The sequence below is a fragment of the Chrysemys picta genome, chromosome 12 (genome assembly GCF_011386835.1).
Source record: "Chrysemys picta bellii isolate R12L10 chromosome 12, ASM1138683v2, whole genome shotgun sequence".
Classification (NCBI taxonomy): domain Eukaryota; kingdom Metazoa; phylum Chordata; order Testudines; family Emydidae; genus Chrysemys; species Chrysemys picta.
Genome location: NC_088802.1, coordinates 31963345 through 31989096, shown reverse-complemented (window position 1 = coordinate 31989096; position 25752 = coordinate 31963345). Strand labels below are relative to the sequence as shown.

General features: G+C 49.7%; 2 protein-coding genes across 45 annotated transcripts in view; one reads left to right on the top strand and one right to left on the bottom strand.

Annotated features, from left to right (window-relative positions):
- The window catches only part of MYOCD (myocardin), a 489253-nt gene extending 483924 nt beyond the window's left edge, over window positions 1-5329 (top strand). For 20 of the 22 annotated variants that reach the window (XM_065562675.1, XM_065562679.1, XM_065562678.1 and 17 more), the window contains one exon: window positions 2609-5329. In XM_065562675.1, the coding sequence (XP_065418747.1) occupies window positions 2609-3168 (560 nt within the window). In that variant the 3' untranslated portion in view covers window positions 3169-5329. The remainder of the gene's footprint in view (window positions 1-2608) is intronic. The other 2 variants (XM_065562677.1, XM_065562676.1) reach the window with 1 other exon arrangement.
- Window positions 5330-16234: 10905 nt separating this feature from the next.
- Window positions 16235-25752, bottom strand: part of MAP2K4 (mitogen-activated protein kinase kinase 4) — a 169574-nt gene continuing 160056 nt past the window's right edge. For 20 of the 23 annotated variants that reach the window (XM_065562686.1, XM_065562689.1, XM_005305120.4 and 17 more), the window contains 2 exons: window positions 21951-21996; window positions 16235-19307 (listed from right to left, as the gene is read on the bottom strand). In XM_065562686.1, the coding sequence (XP_065418758.1) occupies window positions 19194-19307; window positions 21951-21996 (160 nt within the window). In that variant the 3' untranslated portion in view covers window positions 16235-19193. The remainder of the gene's footprint in view (window positions 19308-21950; window positions 21997-25752) is intronic. The other 3 variants (XM_042841249.2, XM_065562687.1, XM_065562685.1) reach the window with 1 other exon arrangement.

Below are 25752 nucleotides of genomic sequence, written 5' to 3'. Positions count from 1 at the left end.
TGGAGCAGTGCTCTGGAGGTGCCCTGCACATGTCCACCACTGCTGGGGAGCTTTGATTTTAACAAATCCCCATGTGCGTTACTGTAACCACTTTCCTGTGGAGAGCCTGTCCTGTGGTTATCAGCCATTCCCTAGAGAGAGAGCACCACTTGCGTTCCCTGGAGAGAGAGAAACACTTGGACCTGTTCCCTGGAGAAAGAGAAACACCTGTGCCTGTACCCTGGAGAGCGCATCGCCTGCGCCCCTTCCCTAGAGAGAGAGCACCGCCCGCACCCGTTCCCTAGAGAGAGAGCACTGCCCGCGCCCCTTCCCTAGAGAGAGAGCACTGCCCGCGCCCGTTCCCTAGAGAGAGAGCACCGCCCGCGCCCATTCCCTAGAGAGCTCTGTCTGTGCCCATTTCCCATGAAGAACAATGATACTGTGATGCCTTCTTAGGGGGCCCAGAGCTGTTAGTTACTGTGTGACCCCTCTGCTCCAGCTAGAGAGAGATTTGCTGGTACTAAGTGGCTAGCCATCCCAGACAAACTTCTCAGGGCTCTGTCAGCCCTTACTTTGCCTTACAGGTAACACTTGTTGCTCCGCAATTCCTGAGCCCCCTCAGAAAGCATTCCCCTGGAACACCCAGCCCCTGCCATTGGCCACTCACAGAAATTATACCAAGTTTGCTATCTCCAACTAAGAATTCACGCTTTGCTTAATATTACAGCCCAGAGTTCCTCATACGATCTAACAAAGAGAAGTTTATTAAGAAAGATAGAGATTTCAATGATATAAAGAAGGATAATGAAAACAGAAATGGTTACAAATAAAACAGAGTGTAACACACACTTCTGAGAGACAAACATAACTTTAGCAGGTGAAAATCTTGGTCTCAGATAAGCAGTTTACCTAAAGCAACCTCTCAGTATCACCAGCCACCAGGGCCAGGATCCAGCTTTCATGGATACAAAAAGTGCTGTTCTTTTTGCTCAACAAAGGGAGGCACCCTTCTTACAGTCCAGTAAGCCTTGGCACTGTATCCTTTGGAAGTGTGCCCCCAGATAAAGGTCTTCTCTTCTGCTGTTTCCTCTCTGGGGAGCTGAAGCCATGCAGCTTTCTTAGCCTGTTAATATGTTCGTCCCGTTTGCCTCAGATGCAAATATAATTCCCGTTGACTTAGGCTTGCTTTACACCTGAGACTGTGCAGCCAGGTAAAGCAACATTCCTTTGTCTGGGAGAACCTCAGTTATCAGCTCTGCCTGGTTACCTAGTGTAAACTTATTTTTAGCACATACATACAACTTCTTGAAGAACACCTGTACAGACATTTCATGATGCTTATGCTAACCAGTAGAATATAAGCTTTCATTTGATACCTCACATGACTGTCTTTAGAGATAAATACTATGCCATCCATGTGCTGGTTGCAAGGACTCTGTCAGGCATTGCTGACACAGAGTAATGACCACTAATGGCTTTTGTGTCACACAGTGCCCATTCCCCGCACTCATTTACCACGGCCATGTCTAGGCAAAGCATTGCCTAGGCCCATGCCTTTGGGGAACACTGATTATGCCCCTTGCCCACACATACGAGCTACGAAGAGGCATTATCTGCTCTGATAATGGCCTATAAGGCCATTGTCTGTACCCTGTCCATATGCCAGTGCCTATCGGGAAAGCATCATTGATGCTTAGCTGTCAGTTGGCTTTCATACTAGGTAATCAAGCTTTAAAAGCATCTCCTGTCACTCGCTCCTTAGAGGGGCTGTCTCTGTGTTCTCAGGCATTGCTGATCATAGCGTTCCATGAGTAGGCCTCGTGGTGACTTTGAAAGCTGAGCAGTTGAGGGCTGGTACTAGCAGGGTCCTGTATGACATGGACAAACCAGGCCATGTTGGGTTTTGGGGTGATTTGCCAAGAAAGCCAAGGACCCAGGTGTCCTGTTTACAAAGGGTCAGAGCAACATTCTGATCTTGAGTCACCCCAAGCGTGAGAGTCAGTTGGGCCATCCAGTCTGTGCCGCACTTTCCCCCACATACCCTGGGCTGGCTCTCCTTTCCCCAGTGAGACCATGCTGATCAGTGTCAGCAGCAGCAGTCCCAGTGCACTCTCTGTCCGAGGTCTCTCAGCAGAGGGTTGTTGCAAGGGGGCAGTTGCAGGAGGACAGTGTGATGGGTTTTCAGATGTCTCTGGGGAGCTCCTCCCATGCACAGGGGCAATGTGGGGGACAGCACAAAGGCGTGTATTGGAAAATCAAACTCATGGGCAATGTAGGCTGGCATCCTTGGCGGCAGCACGACTGCAGATAAGAGGATAAGTAGTACAGGGGCTAAGCCAGGAAGGGCCTTGCAACTGAAGACAGGCAGTTTGTGTTTGATAAGCTGGAGAAAAGGGAGCCGGTGGATGGATGTGAAGTGTGTGTCTGTGGGGGTAAATGGTGCAGGGAGAAAGGTAGTCTTGTTGGAAGATGTCCATTTTTGCACTGATAAGGTTGGGGGAACCCTGAGTGGAGCAGAACGGTGGAGTAGGCTCTGAGGGAAAGCAGGCAGTCAAAGCATGTGGCCAGTGCAGATGGCTCAGGCTGTTACATGGCATGGGTCTAAGCTCTCCATTTCTTTTGCAAACAGAAATGCCAGCCATTGCCAAAGAAGATCGTTCCTGCCTCCAAAAAGTACCTCAGATAACGGTGTCTTCAGGGAACGCCAGCGCTTCACTTCCAAAGGCCTCTGCTCCATTTGAACATGTTTCCTCAGCCCAACTCTCATTTGACCACTGCACTGGCAGCAATGACACTCACCTCGAAGTCTTATTAAATTCCCAGAGTCCCCTGGGAAAGGTCAGTGAGATCCCCCTCCTGAAAATGGGCGGTGAGGAGTCTCACTTTGAAGGGCTGATCGACGGGTTTTCCAGCAAAGTTGCAGATGAACTTCTGACATCCCAGGAGATTCCTCTCTCACCCATGGAGACCCAACTGTCACCCTCCTCTGCTGAAGGCTCCGGTTTACAAATGAGTTTCACTGAATCGCCCTGGGAAACGATGGAATGGCTGGATCTCACCCCACCTAGCTCAGCCACTGGCTTTGGCTCTTTCACCACCACCGGGCCCAGCCTCTTCAATATAGATTTCCTAGACGTCACTGATCTCAGCTTAAACACCACCATGGACCTTCACTTACAGCAGTGGTGAAAGGTGGTGGCAATACAGATGGGGATGTACAGCAAAAGCAGCCAACCACAAGTCCTTTCATTAAACAACAGAACCAACAGGAACTGAGTCCTGGCCCAAAGGGCTAATGTGCCAACCAGTCAGGGGAAACTGGAGTATTTTTCCCAGTACATAATTCCTATCCTTTTTCAGTGACTAAGAATTGTCAGTACAATGACACTGACCCTTTATTTTTCACACCTATGTGGCTATTGATGCCTTTTAAAAATGAGACTTCTCTAAAACATTTTTTTAATGCTTTTTCAGTTTTAGCAGCTATTCACATGAGAACTGGAGTAGCTCGTGACATATTGTGTGGAAAAGAGACCTCACCTGGGAGGAAGCATGAAAGCATCCAGAACAGGGTCCAAGGCATTGCCGCCTCATCTCCTTTAAGAAATACTGCACGGCACGTCTTAGCCATGGAGAAAGGCCCAGTTTGGTCAGAAGTCTTGTGGGCAGCTAGTGCCATTCTCTCTGCCCACCACAGTGACAAAATACACTTCACTGTACAGCCAGGCCCACCTCGCTCTGCTTCCTGTCTCCATTCCAATTAGTCATTGATCGAAAATGGTTTTGAAGCCAAGTCCCCATAGCACAGACAGCTGCTCTCCAGTCAAGGGCAGTGAGTTGTGCCATGTCAGAGATGTGCCAGAATTCATGTGAGCACATCTCATATGGTCACTTTTAGTGAGTGAAAGCCAAGGCGTGTTCCATGCTGCACAGTTACATTTTATAATTTAACCTCAAAGAAGCCCAAACCACAGATGTCCTGATACCTGACTCCAGCTGCTCAGGTTGCTCATAGTGCTACTGAAAGAACCTGATGCACTGACGGAGCTGTCGATTTCCTATTGGGGTGGTATAAATAACTGGTGTGGTATAAATATGTCTCCAGCAGGGGACAAGGAGCCTGTTGAATCGGGAAGTAAACAAACCGAAGCTCTGGAGGGGATCCCTTGGGCTTTTCTCTGCAGTATGAGAAACCTGAGGATGAACTTCTCCTGAACTTGCAGGGAACCCTGAGGGTGGGGGAGAGCCACAGAAATTCAATTGCAATAAATAGCCCCTCCTGTGTGTTCCCCAAGAAATGGAATGGGTCAAAACAGGTCCTTAATTATGGCTGGAGTTTGTGTGACCATCTGTTTGTGCAGTCTATGCTCCCTATGCCAGCCCCCCTCCCTGCCGCCCCTCTCCCCTTTGCTCCTCTCTCCTTCCTTTTGCTGAGTTTACTGCTGCCCCGCCAGTTGCTCGGCTCAGAGCAAGGTCATCCGGAGAAGAGCTGTGAATCCACTAGGCTAGAGGAGCTCGTTCTTCCCAGTTCATCAGAGATAGATGCTTTGCTGCAGTCCTGGCTGCAGTAGGAAGCCACCTGCCTTTCTCCTCTGAATCACGGTGCAATATTGTTCACCGGGCTCTCCGGTGAGAAAGGGCCAGCTCGTCACCATTAGGCTTCCACCAAATAATCTGATATCTACTGTTTTAGAGATGCATCTACTTTTTTAGGAATTACCTGTCAGCTGTTTTGCAAAAGTAAATATTGTTGCTGACAAAGATTGTTAAAATATTTCCAGCCTGCGTGTATTTAATATTTGTGTTACTGGAAGGGCAGCACACTGGTCATGCAGTCATTTGGGGAAGAGCCCAGTGCAAAGGGACTGTGGAGCAGGGGCACTCCCACGTGGGTGACTTGCTGAAGGTTTGTTGGAGTCTGAGGAGGAGCCCTCTGCAGCCCTCTTTGGCCCCAGTGATGAGATATTATGTTGTTGCATGTTGTATAAAGAACATGTTAGTAGCTTTTTTAAGTCACTATTTAAAGCACCACTTTTCTATTGTACAAATGTTCACTGGACACTGGTAGCTAGAACAATCACAAGTTGCAATTTGTTAAAAGAATTTCTTTTTTTATAAGTGAGAGATTTTAGAAACCATTCCATGGTGAATTTTAATAGCACTTGAATCCAAAGTAGTTTAGCTGCTGCACTGCCTAAATGTACAGGGCTTTCCAGATAGTTTTCTCCTCTCGACAAATGTATTTCCTTATTTAAAGTGATGCTGTCAACTTAAAACTTGTAAACAGACACGTTTCCTCAGCTATGTTACCAACAACACCTTCATTATTAAATACCCTCTTGCCTTGTCACTCTCTCTGCTCTCTGATTGCTGCTTCATTTTGCTCAGCTGGGAGAAGGACAGCCACTGAATTCAGTGTTCAGTTTGTGACAGGTTCCCCCGAGGGTGCCACCTGGAACAAGGGAACCATTGCGCCTTCTGACCCACCAGCCTGGGTTCCCTCTCACACTGTGCTGCTGTGACAAGCTGCAAAGCCCTCCAGCCCACACTTTCACCAGCATTCACACAGGTAGGGACACACCCAGCTGCAGTCACATGCAGGCTCTCTAGCTACCAGCCTCCCAGCCTAGCACCCCAGTGCTGTACCGTCCTGCCCTGGTCAAATCTGGCCAGTATATGGGTTTAATACCTGGGTTGCCTCTCCCTCAATGTGAAGAGAACAGTGCACACTTGTGGTAACCAAGCAGAGATTTTTCCCCAAGCACTCCAGTCAAAGCTCACTGGTTTGGATTAAAACATAAAATAAGTTTATTAACTACTAAAGATAGATTTGAAGTGATTATAAGTGCTAGCAAACAGATCAAAGCAGGTTACCTAGTAAATAAACAAAACACAAACTAAGTCTAAGATACTAGAAAGATAGGATATGAAATAGCAAATTCTCACCTGGGCTGATGAGACAGGCAGGCTGCAGATTCTTATGGGACAAGCTGCACTTGCATTACAGCTTGGAATCCCCAGGTCTCATTGCCCTGAATAGGCCCTTTCCAAAAGGCTATCTAGACTGAAAGCATCTTGTCTAGTTGGCATTATTCAGGTGTAACTACAATTGAAGTACAGATACATAGTCAGTATTTATAACTTCAGATACAAAAATGTTACATGCATACAAATAGGATAATCATATTCAGCAAATCATAACTTTTCCAATGACACCTGACATGACTTATCTTGAACAAAATGCATGATAATTATGCCATAACCATATAATAATATTATTATTATGACAAATATGGGGTTCAGTGTCACACAGTTCACTGTGGGCTTCTCAGGAGCTCAGCCTTAAGGGCTCTGCATTTATTTAAACTCCACATTTTTACTGGCAGGTTCATAACAAGCTAATTGGAGCATTTCTCTTGGTCTGAGGGTTGCAAAGCTTTTAGAAAATCTGATCTCTGGATCAGATGTGAGTTATACTGTCCCGTTAGAATGAAATGGCTGGTGCGCTAGTGGCTGCCCAAACACCTTATGCTTTCCCAGCGTGCTGTGGAAGCCTCAGAAGCTAAGCTTCTCGCACCCAGCATGACTAGCTTCTGTGTCAAATGTCTGCTGGGTTCTCTCGACAGATCGAGCTGTGTTCTGTTATCCCCTGGCTTGCTGCAATGTACCAGTGGGGAGCCCTGCCTGCCAGCTTTGCCTGAGGCTCCTTGCTTCCCTGGACTCCAAGGAACAAGGAGAATGGCACAGCTTTGCACATGAAACCAGCAAAGCAGCTGGCGCATTCCCTGGCCCAGCTACAGAACGGATTGTCAGTTAGCTCTGGTGTCAATTCTCTGATCATGGTGCAGGTTGGAAATTCTGCAGTCTGATTGGATCATCATTTACTCATGCTGTGAGTGTGTGTGTGTGTGTGTGTGTGCGTGTGCGCGCGCTTGCTTGCTTGCTTGGGCAGCAAAAGCCTAGAGCCAGCCCTGGCAGTAGCAGCGTGTCCTGCACCGGGGGTGCCCTGGGGCCGCTGCAGTTCGCGTCGGGGAGCAGCGCCCGCACCTTATGGCTGGGCGGGCTCCGAGCGCAGGACACTCAGGCTGGGGGCCGCCCCTCGGGGCACACGGAGCTGCCTTCAGGTGCCGCAGGGTGGCCGCCCCCCAGCACCGCAGCTGGGGCTGGCAAAGCGGCCAGAGCCGCCCAGGGACTGCGGCAGGGCAGCCAGAAGCAGCAGTAGGAGCGGGGCCATAGAGGGCAGGGTGCTGCTGTGCGGGGCCCACGTCCCGCTCTCTGGGGCTCCGCTCCCTCTGGGGCTGCCCTGCCCCGGCTCCTCAGACCCCTGCCAGGCAGTCCCCCGGCTCTGCCCTTCCCGGTCCCGGCCAGTCCTGGAGGCGGGAGCCCTGTCTGGAGGGACCCTGGGCTGAGGCGCGGCCCGGGAGCCCCGCTGCTTACCCTGACCCTGCCAGCGCTGTACTGGTTGGAGGCGAGGGGGGAGCGGGCAGAGTCAGCGCTGGAGGGGGGAAGCCCAGCGCTGGGGCGGCAGGGGGTGCGGGTGGGGTGGGGGGGAGAGCCCAGGGCTGAGGCTGGGGGCAGCCAAAATTTTTTTTTGCTTGGGGCGGCAAAAAACCTAGAGCCGGCCCTGCCAGCAGTCATGGTTAGTTGTGGCAGGGGAAGAGAAAGGAGCGAGGGCACAAGCACAGCAGGTTTTCTGGTGCAGGAGCTTTGCAGCTTGAGGTAAGGACCACCTGGCGGAAGTCCCAGCACCCCCTCTGGCTGGTTAAGGAGAGGTGCTGGTGAGTTTCAGCAAGGCCCCTGTTTTTTCCTGGGAGGTTGGTGGCTGCAGTAGAGAGCCCTGAGAGTGCTGGAGGATGCTCCTGGCTCTAGCAGGGGTGTGGTGTTCAGAATAGCTAGAGAGGGCTAGTGCCACAAAGGGGACTCAGAGTGAGCACTGCAGTCCCTAATGTTAGGCGCCTCGTCCAATCCACAGTCTGGGTGAGGCATTCAGCCTCCCTATACAATGCCTGGGGAGAGTTAGGCACCTACGAATGGGAGCCACAACACCAGCATGCGGAGTTAGCAGCTGCCTCTGCTAGTCAGGCAAAGGCATTGGAGAAGGAGACTGGCTGCCATTCTCATGCTGTAGCTCCCTCTCTGGGGCCCAATGAGTCTTTCATTAGTTAGCCACAGTGGAACAGCTTCAACAAGCAAGAACGAGGGGTTCCCCACATCAGAGTGCGCCATAGCTTGGTGGTTAGCGCGCACCCCTAGGAGGCAGCAAAGCCCAGCATTTCCCACGTGCCTGGTCTGTGCTCTAACCACTGAGCTACAAGTTACGAGGGAGATGAGGCTCGTCCTTCTTCCCCCCACCCTCCCAGCTGTTTTCTGTGAGCTCTGGGCCTGCAGCTGGGTTAGGCGGGGGATGCCTAGCTTCTCTTGGGTCGTGCAGCGGCAGGCGCCTAGCGTGAGGCTGCAGTGAATAGGCACAAAGCCAAGGGCACTGCGGGAACGTCTTCTGCAAACAGGCACCAAGGGCACTTTGGCACCTACAGGGTTCGAGGGTAGCTATATGGGGGCTTGGTGAGTTCCAGTGAGGCCTGATTCTGAGATTTAGATGCTTAAGTGTCGTTGAGAATGCAGCCCTATAGTAATTCGGGTCTCCTTGGAAGAGCCAGGCACAGGCAGAGGTCTCAGAGATTGCCTCGGCATCTGCAAGAGAAACCTTTACTTTTTATTATCAATTAATAATAGTAGCAATCCGATAATTAAAGGATTAATTCTGATTAATCTGGAGCGGAGCCCCAGAGAGCGGGACGTGGGCCCCGCACAGCAGCACCCTGCCCTCTATGGCCCCGCTCCTACTGCTGCTTCTGGCTGCCCTGCCGCAGTCCCTGGGCGGCTCTGGCCGCTTTGCCAGCCCCAGCTGCGGTGCTGGGGGGCGGCCACCCTGCGGCACCTGAAGGCAGCTCCGTGTGCCCCGAGGGGCGGCCCCCAGCCTGAGTGTCCTGCGCTCGGAGCCCGCCCAGCCATAAGGTGCGGGCGCTGCTCCCCGACGCGAACTGCAGCGGCCCCAGGGCACCCCCGGTGCAGGACACGCTGCTGCTGCCAGGGCTGGCTCTAGGCTTTTGCTGCCCAAGCAAGCAAGCAAGCAAGCAAGCAAACACACACACACACACACACACACACACACAGCTGGCTGGAATGCCACCCCTGAAAATGTGCTGCCCCAAGCACCAGCTTGGTTTGCTGGTGCCAGCCCTGACTGCTGGGGGACAGAGCCGAAGCGTGTGCAGAGCACAATGCACCAAGTGTGCTCTGTTGCGAGCTGTCACTGGGTGATCACACTTCATGTTAGCGCCATTGGGCCTTATCTGCCCTCGCAGCCAAAACACGCTTGGTCTCTGCTGGGCCACATCCAGCTCTGGGGGGAAGGGAGGGTGCTCAGCATCGTTGGGTGAGACCTCCTGACGGTGAAAGACAAGTGTCTGCAGGGAGTAGGGTCACCATATTTCCCAAAGGGAAAACGGGACACCGTGCAGGGCTGGCCCAAGCACCCCTTGCACCCCCCTACCTGGGGCTAGCTAGAGCCACTCACCCAAGCCACCCCCCTCCCCAAGGGGCCTGAGTCACTCACCCAAGCTCTGCCCTTCCTCACCCCCCCATACGGGGCTGGCATCGCTGCTTGCTTGAGCCCTGCCTGCCCCCCCACTGGAGCCCTGTCTCCCCACCTGCACAGGGCTGGCATCGCCATGCGCCCCCCAGCATGTTCCTCCGCACCCCACTTCTTTGACACAAGTGGGCATTTGTCCCGTTTGCTCTTTCCAAGTAGTCAAGTTGGCAAGAGCAAATGGAACAAATGCCCACTTTTGCCAAAAAAGTCAGGACGGGCCTAAAAAAGGGACTGTCCTGGCCAAAATGGGACGTATGGTCACCCTAGCAGGGAGTCATTGCAGAGAGCTGGGAGTACTGTGCTATGACTCTTCCATTCCTAACACTGCAACAGTTTCTGCAGCTGGAAAGTTATCCAGATGGACAGTAGCTCCAGCTGGGATTGCAGCAAGGCGGCTCCTTCTCCTTCCAGTGCAGAACACACAGTGGCGGAGGAAATTACTAGCCAATAAACAACCCCAGCCCATCTCACTTTCCGTAGGCCGAAATGGCTGGTGGAGTTTTACGGAGCAGGGAAAGAGCCCCCCACACACCATTCACAGCAAGCGAGGAGCGTCGTGGTGCTCCCCGACAGCTCATGCCCACTCCCCACCCTCTAAGAGCTTCCATCTTTGATAGGAGGGTGTCTAACCCAACTGCAGCATTCAAACTAAGAGCACAAGAAAATAAGGCACCTGTGCACCTCAGCCATGGCTCACAGCTCTGTGCCGTAAAGAGGGTGGGCGAAGCGAGATATGCCTCCCACACACACACATGCTCAGGTGCCAGGACAGCCTTTCTGAGCAGCCCTTCCTAGGAATGTCAGGCTCAGCGAGCGTTTCTGCCATCTCTCTGCTCTGTACCATGAGGAGTGCACCTGGTGTAGGGCCTGGTCACACTATGCCCCGCCTGCCTGCTGGACTTGAGATCATTCTGGGATGGTTGGTGAGTCACTGGAGAAAGCTGGGGGAAAACAACCAAGTGACTCAGAACCAAATAATGTTTTTATTTATTTTCCCAGATTTTAGCGGGGCCAACATTTCCTGAGCAGGGCGGCTGCTGAGCTGGGATGGCCACTGGGGAGCCCACGGTATCTGTACACATGGCTCCAAGAGCAAGTGCAGAATCTCTACAGTGGACAGGCCTGCCAACTCTCCAGGACTGGCCTGGAGCCTCCAGGAAATAAAGATTAATCTTTAATTAAAGATTGTGTCATGTGATGAAACCTCCAGGAATACGTCCAACCAAAATTGGCAAACCTAACAGTGGGAGGAGCTGTTTCATTAGCAAAGAGAGAAGCTGGATGCAGGTTAGGTTGAACAAGTGGCACTTTATCAAACTCTGTGCCCTGCTTTGTCCATGTGGCCGAGTGGCCTCCAGCCTAACTTCCCAGCATGGCCAGTTTCCCTGGTGTCCCCTCAATAACAGCTCCTCCAAGGAACATGGGCCCTCTGACGCCAGTTCCCTGGATCATGAAACAGCAGCTCCCCTACCAGGTGATGTGCAGCAGAGAGCTCCTGGACAAGGGCTGTCCCAGCCGTGCCGTGTGTGTAGAGAGCACAGGGCTAAGTGAACACATTGGGCCTGGGGACATCTCACAGATTTATACATTCAAGACAAAGAAATTTTCCATTTCTTTCTTAACTGAAAAGTGCACAGAGCCCTGAGCATTGCTCCCTGGTACCCTACCCTGGAGCCTGGCTCACCCTAGAGTTCCCACATCCTACCCCAACCCCATGAGTCCCCATGGCTGGGTGTGGAGCTGACAGCGCTGCGGCCTGCCTTACCCATTCATTCCTTAGTGCTCCTTTGTAAATACTCCCTGCAGACATCACTGTGTTGGTGTTAGGGGAGGCCACTCAGAGACGTGTGCTGGGCACTTGGAGTAGGAGGTGGGGAGGTTTGGACTGGTGCTTCGTTTGGGGGTGTTGGTTCCACAGCCTGGGAACAGCCCTGCGAAAGCTCTGTCTCCTGCACGGACGCGCTTTGCTCTTATCATAGAGAGTTCCACTGCACCAGAGCAGCCGAGCTATCGACCCTGGTCTCCATCCCAGGCTCAGCAGCTCACGGTCGTCACACCCAGAGTAGGCCCCCGATGGCCTGTTCATTTTCCTGGGTGTTGCCAGACACTGAGCAGTGTTTTCCTTTATACGCCTGAGTTGGATGCTTCCAGCTGGCAACTGTGCGGATCTGGGCAGGCCCAGAAATGCTCTCATGCAGAGGGTACTGTTAGCAATGGTCCCCAGCCAAGACCACACTCAGGCTTCAAACCCAGAGCTCGAGCCACACTACACACCAACTCCTCCTTCCCCAGGCAAAGTCCTGCACCTTTCACCACCTGGTTTGAAGCCTAGATCTGAATTCTGTGGCTAGTTAAATAGATGGAAATTAAAGGAGCCTTCCAGGTACTGGACACTGAAATGAGATCGGAAAAATCAGTGGGTGGGTCTGGGGCATGTCCTCATATTTATACTTGCAAGCAGCCACCTAGATACCACAATGTTGAGCCCATACACATTTGCTGGATGCCTATGGACTTATGGGACGCCACCATCCCGAGTGCTGTTTTCAGCTCTGCTCAGCCTATTTTCAGCACCACGTCTCAGATCCGATAAAGATGGAGAAATGACCAGGCTGGGGACAGAGAACTGAGAGCAATTCAGTCCTGCCCTGAGGGAGCCCATCCAGCTCCAGGCACCAGACTCTGCCTTTGCTCTTGGCATGATAAGAGTGAGCCCTGCAGGATGAGGTGCAGAAGCCACCCTAATTGCACTGGCCTGTGTCTGGCCCTGCCGTGGCATGTATAAACACAATGTTCCCAACGTGCTTGGCTAGAGATTAGCTGCTAGATGTGTGACAGGCTACTGAGTGTGATGGCTGTGCCCTAGAAATCACTTGGCAGGCACAGAAACCCTTTGTGGGATGGAGCGCTGAAGGCATGACGAGGGCTGCCTTTGCAGCAGGGATGAACCAAATTTGGGGATCAAAGGGAAGCAGGGGAAATCAAGGCTGCTCTGGGCAGGACACGAGGACCAGACACCCCTGTCAGAAAGAGTGAGATTGGTGTAGTCTGGCTTGAGGGGATGGCACAGTCACAGGCTAACGGGTGACAGCTGGTTGAATCTGCCCCACCACTCCCTTCAGGGAAAACTCTGAGACTTGCACCACTTTGATTTTAAAATCACTCTGCAGGATTGAATCTCTGACATCTTAAGCTATTTGCCAGTGCTGGTTTTCAGGGCTCTGACACTGGCAGAGTTCAATGATGGCATGCTGTTGATTCAGCCCGGAGGTGACAGAGTCTCAGTGCGCACACACCTTTCCCAACTGACAGCCTACTGGCACATACCCAGTTCTTGTCAACAGAATCCTCTCAGCTTGGTGAACTACAAACAAGTATGGGTGTGTGAATAACATCCCCTACACACACACATCTCCCATACATACACCCTCTACTCCTGCTCTTTGCACGTAGCCCCATACTCCAAACACACACACACATGCATCCACCCTGCATCTACCCACCCTTCCATGACCTCTGGGGAGAGGACCAGGACCCCTGCTTGGAGGGCTACTGCCAGCTCACCCTGCTGTTCTGGTGCTGCTGCTCAGATGGGACAGATATTTTCAGGTTGAACTAGCAAAAGCTTCATAATGCATTGAGTGGAACTGACTTCTTCGCACCAGGTGCTCACCTGGCTGCTTCTCTGCCCAGCAGAGAGAGCAGCTCACCCTATAGCAGTGGTTCCCAAACTGGGGTTCGTGAACCCCTGGGGGTTTGCGAAATGTTACAGGGGGTTCTCTGGAAAAAATTCCCTAATGGGAGACAGAGCTGTCCCTAGGGACCCCAGGCAGCATGGGGCCAGCAGCCCGGAGCCCCTCAACTTCCAAGAGCAAAGCAGATCAAAGCAAGCACATCTACCACACTGAGGAGATTTAAACTTCAAGACTCATAAGAAATGGAAAGGGAGGTGGATATTTTTTGCTGTTTTAAAAATTAAATAGGCAGCTAGTGTTGTTTTTAAAATTATGATGAAGAACAAGTTTAAGCTTTGTTGTAACGAGCGTTGTTTGCCTGGACTTCTCAAGACCTGAATGCTTGTGTAGGGGGAACTCGTTGAGTTGGCTTCTTAAATACCTTCATGTTCTTTCACATATGATACTCCTCGAGGAAACATAGGAGCCTTGTCTTATAACAGGCTTATTCAAAGTTATTATTCAAGCTACAAAAATGAGATCTTGGACATGTGTTGCCATTTGCATAATATAAAAATACTGTAATGATAAATAATAATGAATAATAAGCATGTCATAAAAACAAATGTTATAGTGCCAAGATCACTGCTTTTATAATTTATGCACAGGTAAAGGAGAAAATCCCTGGAAATATTCATTTTTAGGAGGGGGTTCACGAGACTTGACATTTTAGTGAAAGGGGTTCACAGGTTGTTAAAGTTTGGGAACCACTGCCCTACAGGATGTGGCTGCACAGCCAGCTCTGGTTTCCTCCTCCTCAAAAGCAGTAGTATTGTCTAGCCCTGAAGCTGTGGGTTCAGGAAGGGAACCGCTGGTTTGAGCCTTCCACTGTAAAGTGAGACTTTATACCTAATGAAAAAAGCCAATCCCTGAATCAGAGCCTAGTGGCTGGTAAAGGAGCGGACGGAGCTCCAAGTCGCCCTCCATAGACCTCCGAGAGCAAGAGTCTTTGTCGCCAGGCCACTGAGACAGCTTGAGCGCTGCAGAATGCGCCTCGACCCATCGGAGCAGAGGAACACCACTGGTTGACAGCATAAGAACATGCAGGTGGAAATCCTCTTTGAGAGCCTGTGGGAAGAAATCGCTTCTCCTTTCATCCACTCAGCAAAGGAAATAAACAGCCTCAGGCATTTTCCAAAGGGCTTTGTCCTGTCTAGATAAAAGACCAGTGCTCTGTGAACATCTAGAGAGTGGCGTTTTCTGTCCTCTCTAGTGTTGTGCAGTTTGGGGTAAAATACAAGGTAGATTGTCTGATGTTGATGAAAATCCAAAGGAACCTTGGGAATAAACTTGGGGTGCGATCTCAGAGATCCCTTGTCTTTGTGGAAGATGATATAAGGCGGCTCTGCCAGAAGGGGTGAAAAGGATTCATAGCAGCTAGATGTACCTTTAATGAGATGATTTTAATGACAGCAGCTAATCCTGGATGTGAGGAATCCCAGGTTCCTCTGGGGAAAATGATGCTGCTGGCATCACACGGAGATCCACTTCCACTTGGCAGCATAACACTTCCATGTAGAAGTTTTCCTACTATTGAGCAATATGAATTGGACCTCCGTTGAGCAAGGCCCTTCAATGTTCATTGCCCTTCCAAAAACCAGGCTGCCAGGTTGGGATGATTGGTTCAGCCCTGCTGTTCTGCAAATGTAGGCCAAGAAACAGATGTGAGTGACTGGACTGGCAAGAGGCAAGTAGAGTTTTCTGAGTTTACTTGATGTGTCAAGGACTGCCATGAGTGTAGTAGAGTGGTGGTCACCCTCTGTACTTCCGGATACATTCAATCTTTGAGGAGCCAGTCGTCCAGGTAGGGAAATATATTGTAGAGTTGTTTACAGAAGTGTGCTTCTACTATCCCCATGACCTTTGCAAAGACCCTTATGGCCACTGAAAGTCCAAAGGAAAGTATCTTGCACTGGCCCACCAAGAAGTGTAAGAATCTCTTGTTTCTGGATGGATAGCTAAGTAAAAATATGGTTAATGCCAATGGATGTGCTATGCACCCTTCATTATGGCTAAATGGAAGGAACCATTAAGCCTCTTTTACATAACAATAGCTGAAAAATAACAATAACAGGAGACACTGCCCAAGGCACTGGGCCACATGTCAAGGCCTGAGCAAGAATTAATGCAAGGAGAAAAAGAGGGGTTTTCCTGGGACTGGTGCAAATGCAGGGGCTAAAGGAATGTTGGGCAAACTGTCTGTGAAAGGGAAAGCCAGGACACATCGAGCAGACACTGAGAAACAAGCAGAGCTTCTGGGTCATGGAACATGCTGGAAAGGCATGTCTGAGCAAGGAAACTGCCTGCTATTGTTTGTTCCTACAGCATTCAGGGAAACAGGACTTTCCATACATTCTTTGTACAGGATTGCACCAAAGAATAGACCTGACTCATATTACCAACCTCTGCTCCAAACAGAAAGAACCTGGCAAGGCCCCAAATATTGGCTAATTGCTTGATCCAAAGGGACAACAATACTTTAGTGGTGATCTATAGCAAAGGCCTGACCCTCTGCCGTCCTGGGAAAGGCGAGCAGTGCCTTAAGACAGCAACATGGTTTGTGGGGCAGCAAATAGGGACAACTGTCTAGTTTGCTCCCCCAAAGCCTTAGAGCAGCAGCTGACAGCACACAGCAACTGCCAGACCAGCTGAGCCCCTGCCGCCGCAGAAGGTGAAGGAAGAGAGAGCAGGGGAGCCCTTGGACACTTGATTTTTATTTGACAACAGATTTAGAAACAAAGGCTGCATCGAATATGGGTCGATGTCCCCAGAATACAGCCGTCTGAAGGGGAGGGTGGTTGTGTATTTCAATAGCATTTACTGGATCTTCCCATTGTGTCTCTGACCTTATAAAATAAAAATAACAAGGTCACAGTCGCATCCTAGTTTTATTACAACTGACCTGCAGGCAAAAGGATAGAACTATTACATAGACACTCTGATTCCATGTATAATATCTTAAATAGAGGAGGAAGTCAAACCAGAATATAGGAGAAAATATTCTGGAGCTCTTTGAAGCAATTTACGTTACCAAGCTCCATTGTACAGACAATAAGGCAACATCCCTGCACATCAGCTTCGTGATCATTTTTATACATTTGTCTATGGTACAAGAAAAATAACCAGCGCTCACAATGTACAGTTCTTACACTATTTTCACAGCTTCTGAACACTATACACCTTTTTTTTTTAAAAAATAAAGATACATTGTAATAAATGCTGCACCTTAATAGTTTATAACAACCTATGATTAATACACTAGATTTGCCTTTCTGTATAGCCATCCATGCCACTGCACATTTCGAACCTGGCTTTGACACTGGGAATTCAAAGCATCTAATTTCCATTTCCCATCGACTGAATGGAAACTTGGCGATACTGCTAGCAATGGTGGGATGGGTTTGGGGTAGGGAGCAAGGCGACATGTGCTTGCAGGGGATGGCTATGGATACTGTGATTTGCCAAGTGAGCAGGTGGAAATTTCCCAGTGTGAGGGTCCAGGGGGAAATTTGTTACCATAGTGATGCCAGGACAGGATTAGATGACAGCATGTTTTGCTCTCTTGGTATTTTGCATGGCTAATACTTTCAAGTTAGTCTTATCTGATTAATTGAAGGTGTAGGGAACCGAGTCATTGGTTAAGAGAATTTGGTTTTGTCTTTGCCAGCATAGACAGGCAAAACTTTCGCCCCCGCATGATGTTATGGCCACACATGACAGACAGAGGCTTCAGGAATACAATACACAATGGGCCGGAGCCTGTGAGGGGCTTAGAACCCTGATTTCATATAGACTTCAGTAGAAGTTGAAGACACTCAGTGCCCTAGAGAAGCAAGCCCAACATGTCTGGCTGTGAACGCTCGGCAGTATCCAAAAGCAATTGCTCAGGACAGCTAACATGGGCAAGCTAGGAACAGAGCCTTGCCTCAAGGCCACACACGAAGACATCACTGAAAAATCTGGAGAAGTGCTGTGAGTCAAGGGCAATAGTATAGTGCTCCTGTTTGATCACAGACTTTGCTCTGTCCTTTCTCAGCTGAGAATACATGGAGGGCATAGGGGTTGGGTGCTGTTTAGCAGCTGTCTTGACATAGCCTCTGTGTTTGGTAGAGCTGGTTGAAAAGTGGGGAAACATTCCACAAGAATTCCGGCAATGCGGCAGCTTTTCCCATTATGTTTCTAACCCTCCAGGTTTTGTTTTCCAAATTTTCCAAGCACTGTTTATGAAAATGGAACATTCTGATTTTGAGAAAACCCCACTAAGTGGCTAGGCCAACCAATTGAAAATTACAAAATGAAAACTGGGAACTCTTTTCCAGGCCCAGCCACAGGCACTAGTTTGTCATTTACAATCGATCGATTTCTGAAAAAAGAAACATTTTGAAAAAATCTAAATGTTTTCATGAAATTTGTCATTTTTAAAAAAGAGACCAAATTTCAAAAATTCTGACCAGCTCTAGAGTTTAACTGTTGGCCAGAACAGCACATCTTGGATGCTAGAAGACCAGGCTGATTTCCAGGGTACCCAGACCTCCAGCGTGCACTGAACAATTCAAGTGCAATTCAGACCTGAATACAACAATTAGGGCCACTCAGAATCACAGAAGAGGTTGAACTTACACAGGAAAAAATGAATGAAGTATCAGACAAACTAAACAGAACATACTATTTTCAGCAGTATGTATAATAGCCACAGTCAAGTTGGAGGAGAAGGACTCCGAGTCCTAGTCCTGGATACAGGTGGCTGGAAGCAAAGCCAGAGAGATTTGGTCTTATGACAGATACTAGATTGATAAGAAGGAGTGCCTGGTGGTCGAAGGTGCTAGATTATGGTTTTGGAACAGGAGAGGAATTATAAATATTTACTGAATAATCACGAGATTGATTAAATTGTGGCTTATCAAAAACAGTTGTAGAGTCTATACACTGCACTTTTTGGAGTAAAAGCAAAGCCAGCTAGTGAGCATCGTGCAGCTATAAATCAGGTCACAAGCGGGTTAAATTCAGTCGAGTAGTTTAATAATTTTTCAGGTCAAAGGTCTTATCTTAGCAGGTAACAATTTACAGGACACCTAGTTATAATGAAGAGTGGCTGGCTTGGTAAAGGAGAGAAGAATACATTATGTCTCATCTCTGAATATTTTAATGTTAGCCTCTTTCAATGCAACATATTTTTGGTAAAGACATATTCGCTATATTTAACATGATCTCTCTTTAACAGGAAGTTCAGCTGAGCACTGTCCCCCAAAAATACACTATGACTGTAAAGCAACAGAATTTCATAACAGTAAATCTATTGCACTTTGTGAAGAATAAAATCCTCCTTTGCCTTTCCAACTCCAGGAGGCAAAGTATCTTGTTGGTTATGCAAGTTCTTCTTCCTCCAGGCAAAGTCTCATTATGTTCAGACAAACAACGCCTAACTTTTTTATTATTATTATTATTACTTGAAACAATAATTGGAAGAGTTTGAGAGAAAAATCTTTCCAGTAGCCGCTGAGAAGTCTCCAAGTTTTGAGTCTAGAAATGAATTTTAGGTGCTATCCAATCACGGTCAACAAATAAATGTACTTATTTCCACATTTCATGAATATGTCCACAAAAGAGCAAGACGAGGTCTCTCTTTGACCAACACTAACACTGTGTGATCAGGTATTACAGGGATGCACTTTATATGTGACAATAGTATACAGACAGGATGGAAAGAACACCAATATTATTGCACATGGTGTCTGGGCGAGCATTAAAAACACTGCAATATGTGAGGAAAATTCTTTACAGCTTGTTTTCTCTCCGCCCTTTCTCTAGAGTTGGATGAAGCAGCAGTGTCAATCGACATACATCGGAGAGCTGGGACTTGTTGGCATCTGATCCAGGATTTTGCAGACATAACAGGCCACATCCACCGTGCGCTCTTCGTACATCAGAATGAAGGGATGTTTCTGGAAGCCAAAAAGGGAACAAGGAAGTTAGTTTCACTTTTGTGACATAAAAATGAGGCCCCAGTAGAAACTGATACAGCACAGGGATTCGCCTGCTCCCAGATACACTGGGGGCTGGAGGGTGACATCATAGGACTCCAGGTACAGCCTGCTCTGATGGCATTTAAAGGAAGGGAACTCCATTTCTTAAACCCACAATATAATTAATTATAATATGTTTCCAGGGTAACTTACAATGGGATGTTGTCAGGGGTCGGGAAATCCTGACTCAGAAGTAGTGAAGTGGGAATAAGAACAATAATAATAATAATAATAATAATACAGTCGAATCTCAGAGTTCCCAACACCTCAGGAATGGAGGTTCTTCATAACTCTGAACAAAACGTTATGGTTCTTTTAAAAATTAACAACTGAACATTGACTTAATACAGCGTTGGAACTTTACTTGCAGAAGAAAAATGCTGCTTTTAACCATCTTAATTTAAGTGAAACAAGCACAGAAAGTTTCCTTACCTTGTCAAATCTTTTTTTTTTCAACTTTCCCTTTATCTTTTTAGAAGTTTACATTGAACACAGTACTGTACTGTTTGCTTTTTTTTTTTTTTGCTCTCTGCTTCTGCCTGATTGCGTACTTCCAGATCCAAATGAGGTGTGTGGTTGACTGGTCAGTTCATAAATCTGGTGTTTGTAACTCGGACTTTCTACTGTAATACCTAATCCTGGTATCTCCATATGATCTCAAAATGCTTTACGAAAAAGGTCAGTATTAGTTCCACTTTACAGATGGGGAAACTGAGGCACAGAACAGGGCAGTGACTTGCCCAAGGTCACCCAACAGGCCAGCAGTAGAGTTGAGAATAGAACCCAGATCTCCTGAGTCCCAGTCCAGTGCTCTATCCAGACGGCCCTGCGGCCTATAGCAAACACAGTGTTGCAGGGGGACCAGTGACTAACAACATGATGAGACTGAGAGTTCTGTGGGAAGGGATAGTCTGTACAGCACCCAGCACTGATTGGGATCTCCATTAGTCCCTGTGGTCCTCACCCTTGCAGACCCTAGACTGCTCAGCAGCACTGGGCAGACCAAGGAGTGACATGGATGACACAGTCACATGAAACTGATGAGGGAATTCCAGAAAACTGTAATTAGCCAAATGGGACTGGGGCCATGGCACCATCCCCACCTCCTGAAAACCTGCATGGGAACTTTAGTGACTTCCAATGCCAGACTTGCCATCTGGAGATGGAGTTTCCAGCAGCCACTGCCCCAAACACTGCTGGGCAGTACTTCAGGAATCGTGGCTCGGCACTGGCTCAGCCACCTCCTGAGTCATCTGCAGCCCTTCCTGCAGCAACTTGAGCTTCCCTTGGGGGAGAGAACTGCCTGCTCTCCAATTACCTCATGGAGAAGAATCCACTTGTAGCAGCTGTGATTTGGTTTGCTGTGCACACATCCCCAAATCATGGTACAGCCATGTTAAGAGAACCCGGGGTTTTAGCAGGTTCCCCAACATGAATTAATGGTGGAGCAGACAAGACTTTAGCTAACAATACTTTCCTCCCACCGTGTGCAGCCTTGTGACTGCACTGTCCTTGGGGCAGAGCCTGAGGGCTGCAGAGCACTGAACGCACTGTGACTACTTGATACCTGACAGTGTCTCCCAGCCATGCACCTGAGCCAGCTGAGCTCAGAGATCTGAGGATCACAGGCCAGGGTGGTATTTGGGGGGTACATTTCTGTTTGAACCTGGGTACAGTTCAGCGTTAATTCAGTCTAACCTGAGTTCAGTTCGCTGATTTGCTATAATATGATAATTGGCAGAGCGTTGACACCACTAACCTGAAAGGGGGTGCTGGTTTGCTTCTAACACTCCTATTATTTGTTCCACCCCTGGAGAAACTATGTGGCAAATGTTGATTATCGCCCAGGATTTAAAACTGAGCGGACATTTACACAAGTTTTATTGAACTCAAGTTTCACCATCTCCAGCTTCTTTGTGCATCAGCCTGCAATGAACCCCCTAGGACTGGCAGGTTAGTGAACTGCTGCTGCACAACCACCAGGGGGGAGCACAAACCATTCTCTAGGGGACTTTTTAACTTGGCACTTAAGCGGACCTATTTATGGATTTATTCAGAATTTAGGCCCTGATTCACCCTGGCATGTAAGCATGAGCCTAGCAGGGGGACTTCTTACTGACTTTAATTACAATTGGCTAAAGTTAGGCACGTGCTTAAATACTGTTCTGAGCCAGGGCCTTGGATCCACGCTTCTTTATGGAAAAGCTGTCACTCTGGCTTTTTTGCCACAGGATGCCAAGTCCTGGGTGGACATGCCACCTGGAAGCCATCTTGTGCTTCAAATGTGAGAGGAGGAAATCCCTGTAGTGGCTAGAGGAGCTGTAAGCCTATTTCATGCAGCTCCTCGGGCAGTGCAGTGTTCCACGCAGAAGGATGGATAATGGCATTTAAGGAGATAGCTCCCTGCGAGTGTAGAGCCCACACTGTACTGATCACCCAAGAAAACAGCACTTTCATACATAAACGTCTAGCCTTGATCCCACTGTTTGATATCAGGCAATACAGAACAGTTGCAATCATTCCCTCCCGTCAGCCCGCCCACTCAAACACCTCCACACTCACCAGAAGCTCTTTATACTTTGGCCTTTTGGATTCGTCCTTTGTAAGGCTAAAAAAATCAGAAAAAGGATTAGGAAAAGGCGGATTTGTAAGCATGTGCCAAAGAGATTAAACATTTGCTGTGTATGGGACACAAAACTGAACCCATTGCGTAGATCCCGAGCCCGTGACCTGGCTAGCTATGCTGATAGCCCCACTCACCACCAGACTATTGTCCAAAGTCTAAGAATTTGCCCCTACGCTTGAACTCGCCTCCTTTTCACAGCGGGGGAAGCATGTAGTCAGGGCTTGTCCACACTTAAAGCACTGCACCAGTGCAGCTGCGCTACTGTCGCGCTTAGTGAAGATGCTACCTACACCGACGGGAGAGCTTCTGATCCACCTCCCGGAGAGGTGGGAGCTGTGTTGATGGGAGAAGCGACATAGAGCTGTCTACACCAGGGATTCGGTTGGTATACCTAATCCACACCCGAGCCACATAGTTATACCAACATATATTTACAGTGTAGACCAGGGCTATGTGAGCAGTTAATCCCAGGGTGAAATCAGGGCAGCTCTGCCACAACCCCCACTGCACTCACTGTAGGGAGACACTCAGGCTCCTACTGCAGAGGCTTATCCCAGACACACAAATATGAGGCCAGTGACCTGCTCCAGTCGCCCACACAAGGCGGTTCCATAGATCCTGCAAGCTGGGAAGGTCAGTATGTGCACAGAGCCAGAGCCTCAGCAGCTAGTCAGAGGACAATGAACCCTGCACTTGCTAGGGACACAGCCTTGTTACACTTTATAGCAACCACCCTCCATCCCCCCAGACTAGGGCTCAGGGCAGCTCCAGAGGATGTTGATGGTGTAAAGAGCTTTTAACTGGGCCAGGGGTGCCAATGTGGCCCAACGTCATTGCTCTCCAAGAGCCATTTGGAGGCTGACCAGTGAACTCGACACAGTTCCTAGATCACCTGTGTCCACCTCCCAGACCCCAGCACACTGAAGGACTGACTGCTCAGAGCCATCATCTCCCCCATTGGGGCGGGGGTGGGGCACAATGGCAGGAAGCAGCATCTAGTGTCCCTGGGCAGGCTGGGTGTGCTTGTGGACAAGCAGAGGCCAGGGCTGGAAGGTCACTGTGCGAGGATGTAGTCAAAGCACAAGAAGAACATAGGCAGTGACTAACCAGGCCAGATCGGAAAGACAAACCAACTGTGGGTTCTCAGCTTTGCACAGAGCATTTTTCCCCTGGTGCGTGCTACAGCCTACTCAGCACCACGGGGCTCTGTCCCCAGCCGGGTGCACTGTTCAGAGGCTCTGCCCTGCAGTCACTATTTTATTTTACAATTACATTTCCTTGGCTTAAAAATAAACAAACACACAAGTGAAGGGAGGAAGGACGAAGGCCTCCAGGAAAGGAGGCACATGTCCTGGGCTGGGGGAGGGTTGATGCATTTTGGGCCATATCCACTCCTCCAGCCTGTGTACCCAGGCTGGGCACAGGTGCTGGCATGAGGAGCTGCACAGGCTGTGAGGCTGCGGGCTCCTGTAGCTCTGATGTGCTTCCTCCCAAAGGGAGCAGCAGTGTGTTAGTACCACTGATTATTTGTGCCCAGCCCCGTCAGCTGCACACACATCGGAGGAGACAGCTTAGGGACATAAGGCTTAGGGACATAAGAACAGCCATACTGGGTCAGGCCAAATGTCCCTCCAGTAGCCTGTCTTCTGACAGTGGCCAGTGCCAGATGCTTCAGAGGGAGCGAACAGAACAGGGCAATGTAGCGAGTGATCCATCCCGTGCCATCCAGTCCCAGCTTCTGGCAGTCCAAGGTTTAGGGACACCCAGAGCATGGGGTTGCGTCCCTGACCATCTTAGCTAATAGCCACTGTTGGATCTATCCCCCATGAACTTGCATCTCCTGTCCCCCTCCTCCACCATCCTGGCACCCCAGTCAGACAGATTATGTCTTGCCCACAGCATCCTCCCTCCAACACAGGGCAGGAGGACATACCCACCATGTTCCTTGAGATCCCCAGCTGCACCCGACCCTACTGATTGATTCACCCCGTACACCTTCCGCCACAGCCTCCTGCCTCCTCCCCGTCCCCCAACCTCCTATTCCTGAAAGAGAGAAGCTGCAGCCATTGGAAGCTGCAGGGTTTGTGGGGAGGGACACCCTGCCTCCTATTCAAGCTTCTCCTGATGCTGTCTCCCAGGCTGGCAGGAAGGGAGAGGGAGCCAAGGGGCACAGGAGCAGATCCTCTAATGCCACCATGGCTTGCTTCCCCCATCCCCATTTGCCCCTGCCTGCTGGCACCCAGGGAGACACTGCACAGCTGGGCTCCAAGCTGCACAAGAGGTGACTGACTGCCAGCTCCAGGGCCAGGGATGCCGGGGCAGAATTTGCCCATGTGTGTGATGTGAGAACGCAACGCGCAGAGCCCCTGCGCCATGTCCAGAGCCCCAACAGAGCATGCTCAGCTGAAATAAAGGCAGGGCATCCGTTTCTATGTGCAGAGCGCTGCCACAAAGGGCAGCTGGGCACAAGAGCCATTTCTTTGGGAGGCATATTGGGCAGGCCACCTCGGGCACCATTCTTAACCCACACACGCCCAAAGGGCTGGAAAGATGCCACTAAGCCCTGCAAAGACACTACAGAGCAACAGCACTAAACACTCACCCTGCCACAGCGAGGGCAAATGGGGCCTGAAGAGATGTGTGTGAAAAAAGAGCTGCCAAATCCACAACCCCTGGCCCAGGAGAACTGCTCCATGGCTGGCCGGGAGGGGCTGCAACCAACCCCCAGTCTGTACATATACAATGTCCACCGGGGCCATGCTGGGAGCACCAGGGTCACCCTACTAGCAGAGTGGATCTGAGAGAACAGATGTCCCACCCCACATGGACCCTTCAATCGCCAACTGAAACTGGCACAGTCACGCAAGGGACCAGCAGGTGGCAGCAAAATCCTCAACAAAGCAAAGCAATTCCCACAACAGAACATGGGAGCGAGTCTGGGAGGGAAACTCAACAAGACCAGGGGACTGAAGACAGAGCTCTGGGGGCGAGGAGTGGGGAGACCCCCACAGGACACTGTCTACACTATTCTTCTGGGCCTGAGTTAATGGATTGTTTAAAGGCTGCTGTGGACACTCCCCTGCACATTTCTTCTTTGCCCTAAGGTGGTAAATGCAGCAATACAGACAGTGTCTCCTTATGCAGCATAGCCGAGGTCAGAGGGGATTTTCTTTTGGGTTGCCTGAGGTTTGCTATGAACCCAGAGCCCTAGCAGAGCTCCAGCCTGCCATGTCAGCCTCCAGAACAGGACTTACAGTGAGAGCTTGGGAGCCTCACCTGGACCCTCTAGAGCAGGTGACCAGCACTGGTCAGAGCAGGACAAATGACTGTGTTAAGGACATAGAGACAGCTAGTGCATGACACACAGGCTGTGGCAATCGCTCCCAGGGCTGTGCTTCTCTAGTCCTTGCCTATCTCTGCTGTGTGTTCCGCTGCAGGCAGCCAGTTGTAACCATGTGGCGGGCCCAACCCAAGGGGATGTCGGGTGCAGTGGGATTTATAAAGCTGGGAGAGCGTCGGGTGCATGTGTTCAACTGCCAGCTCCTTTGGCACGGGGAGGGATAATCAGGCTGGCTCATCTTTCGTTCTTAATTCAATATTACACATTGGTTTTACTGTACAGCTCCTGGAGTCACTCTAATTTTGCAGACCTAAAATACTCCACGTAAGTTAAATCAATTTGAAAAAATGCTGGGAGCTTGATTTCAGCCAGCTGCAAACCATTCACATGGCTAGTCT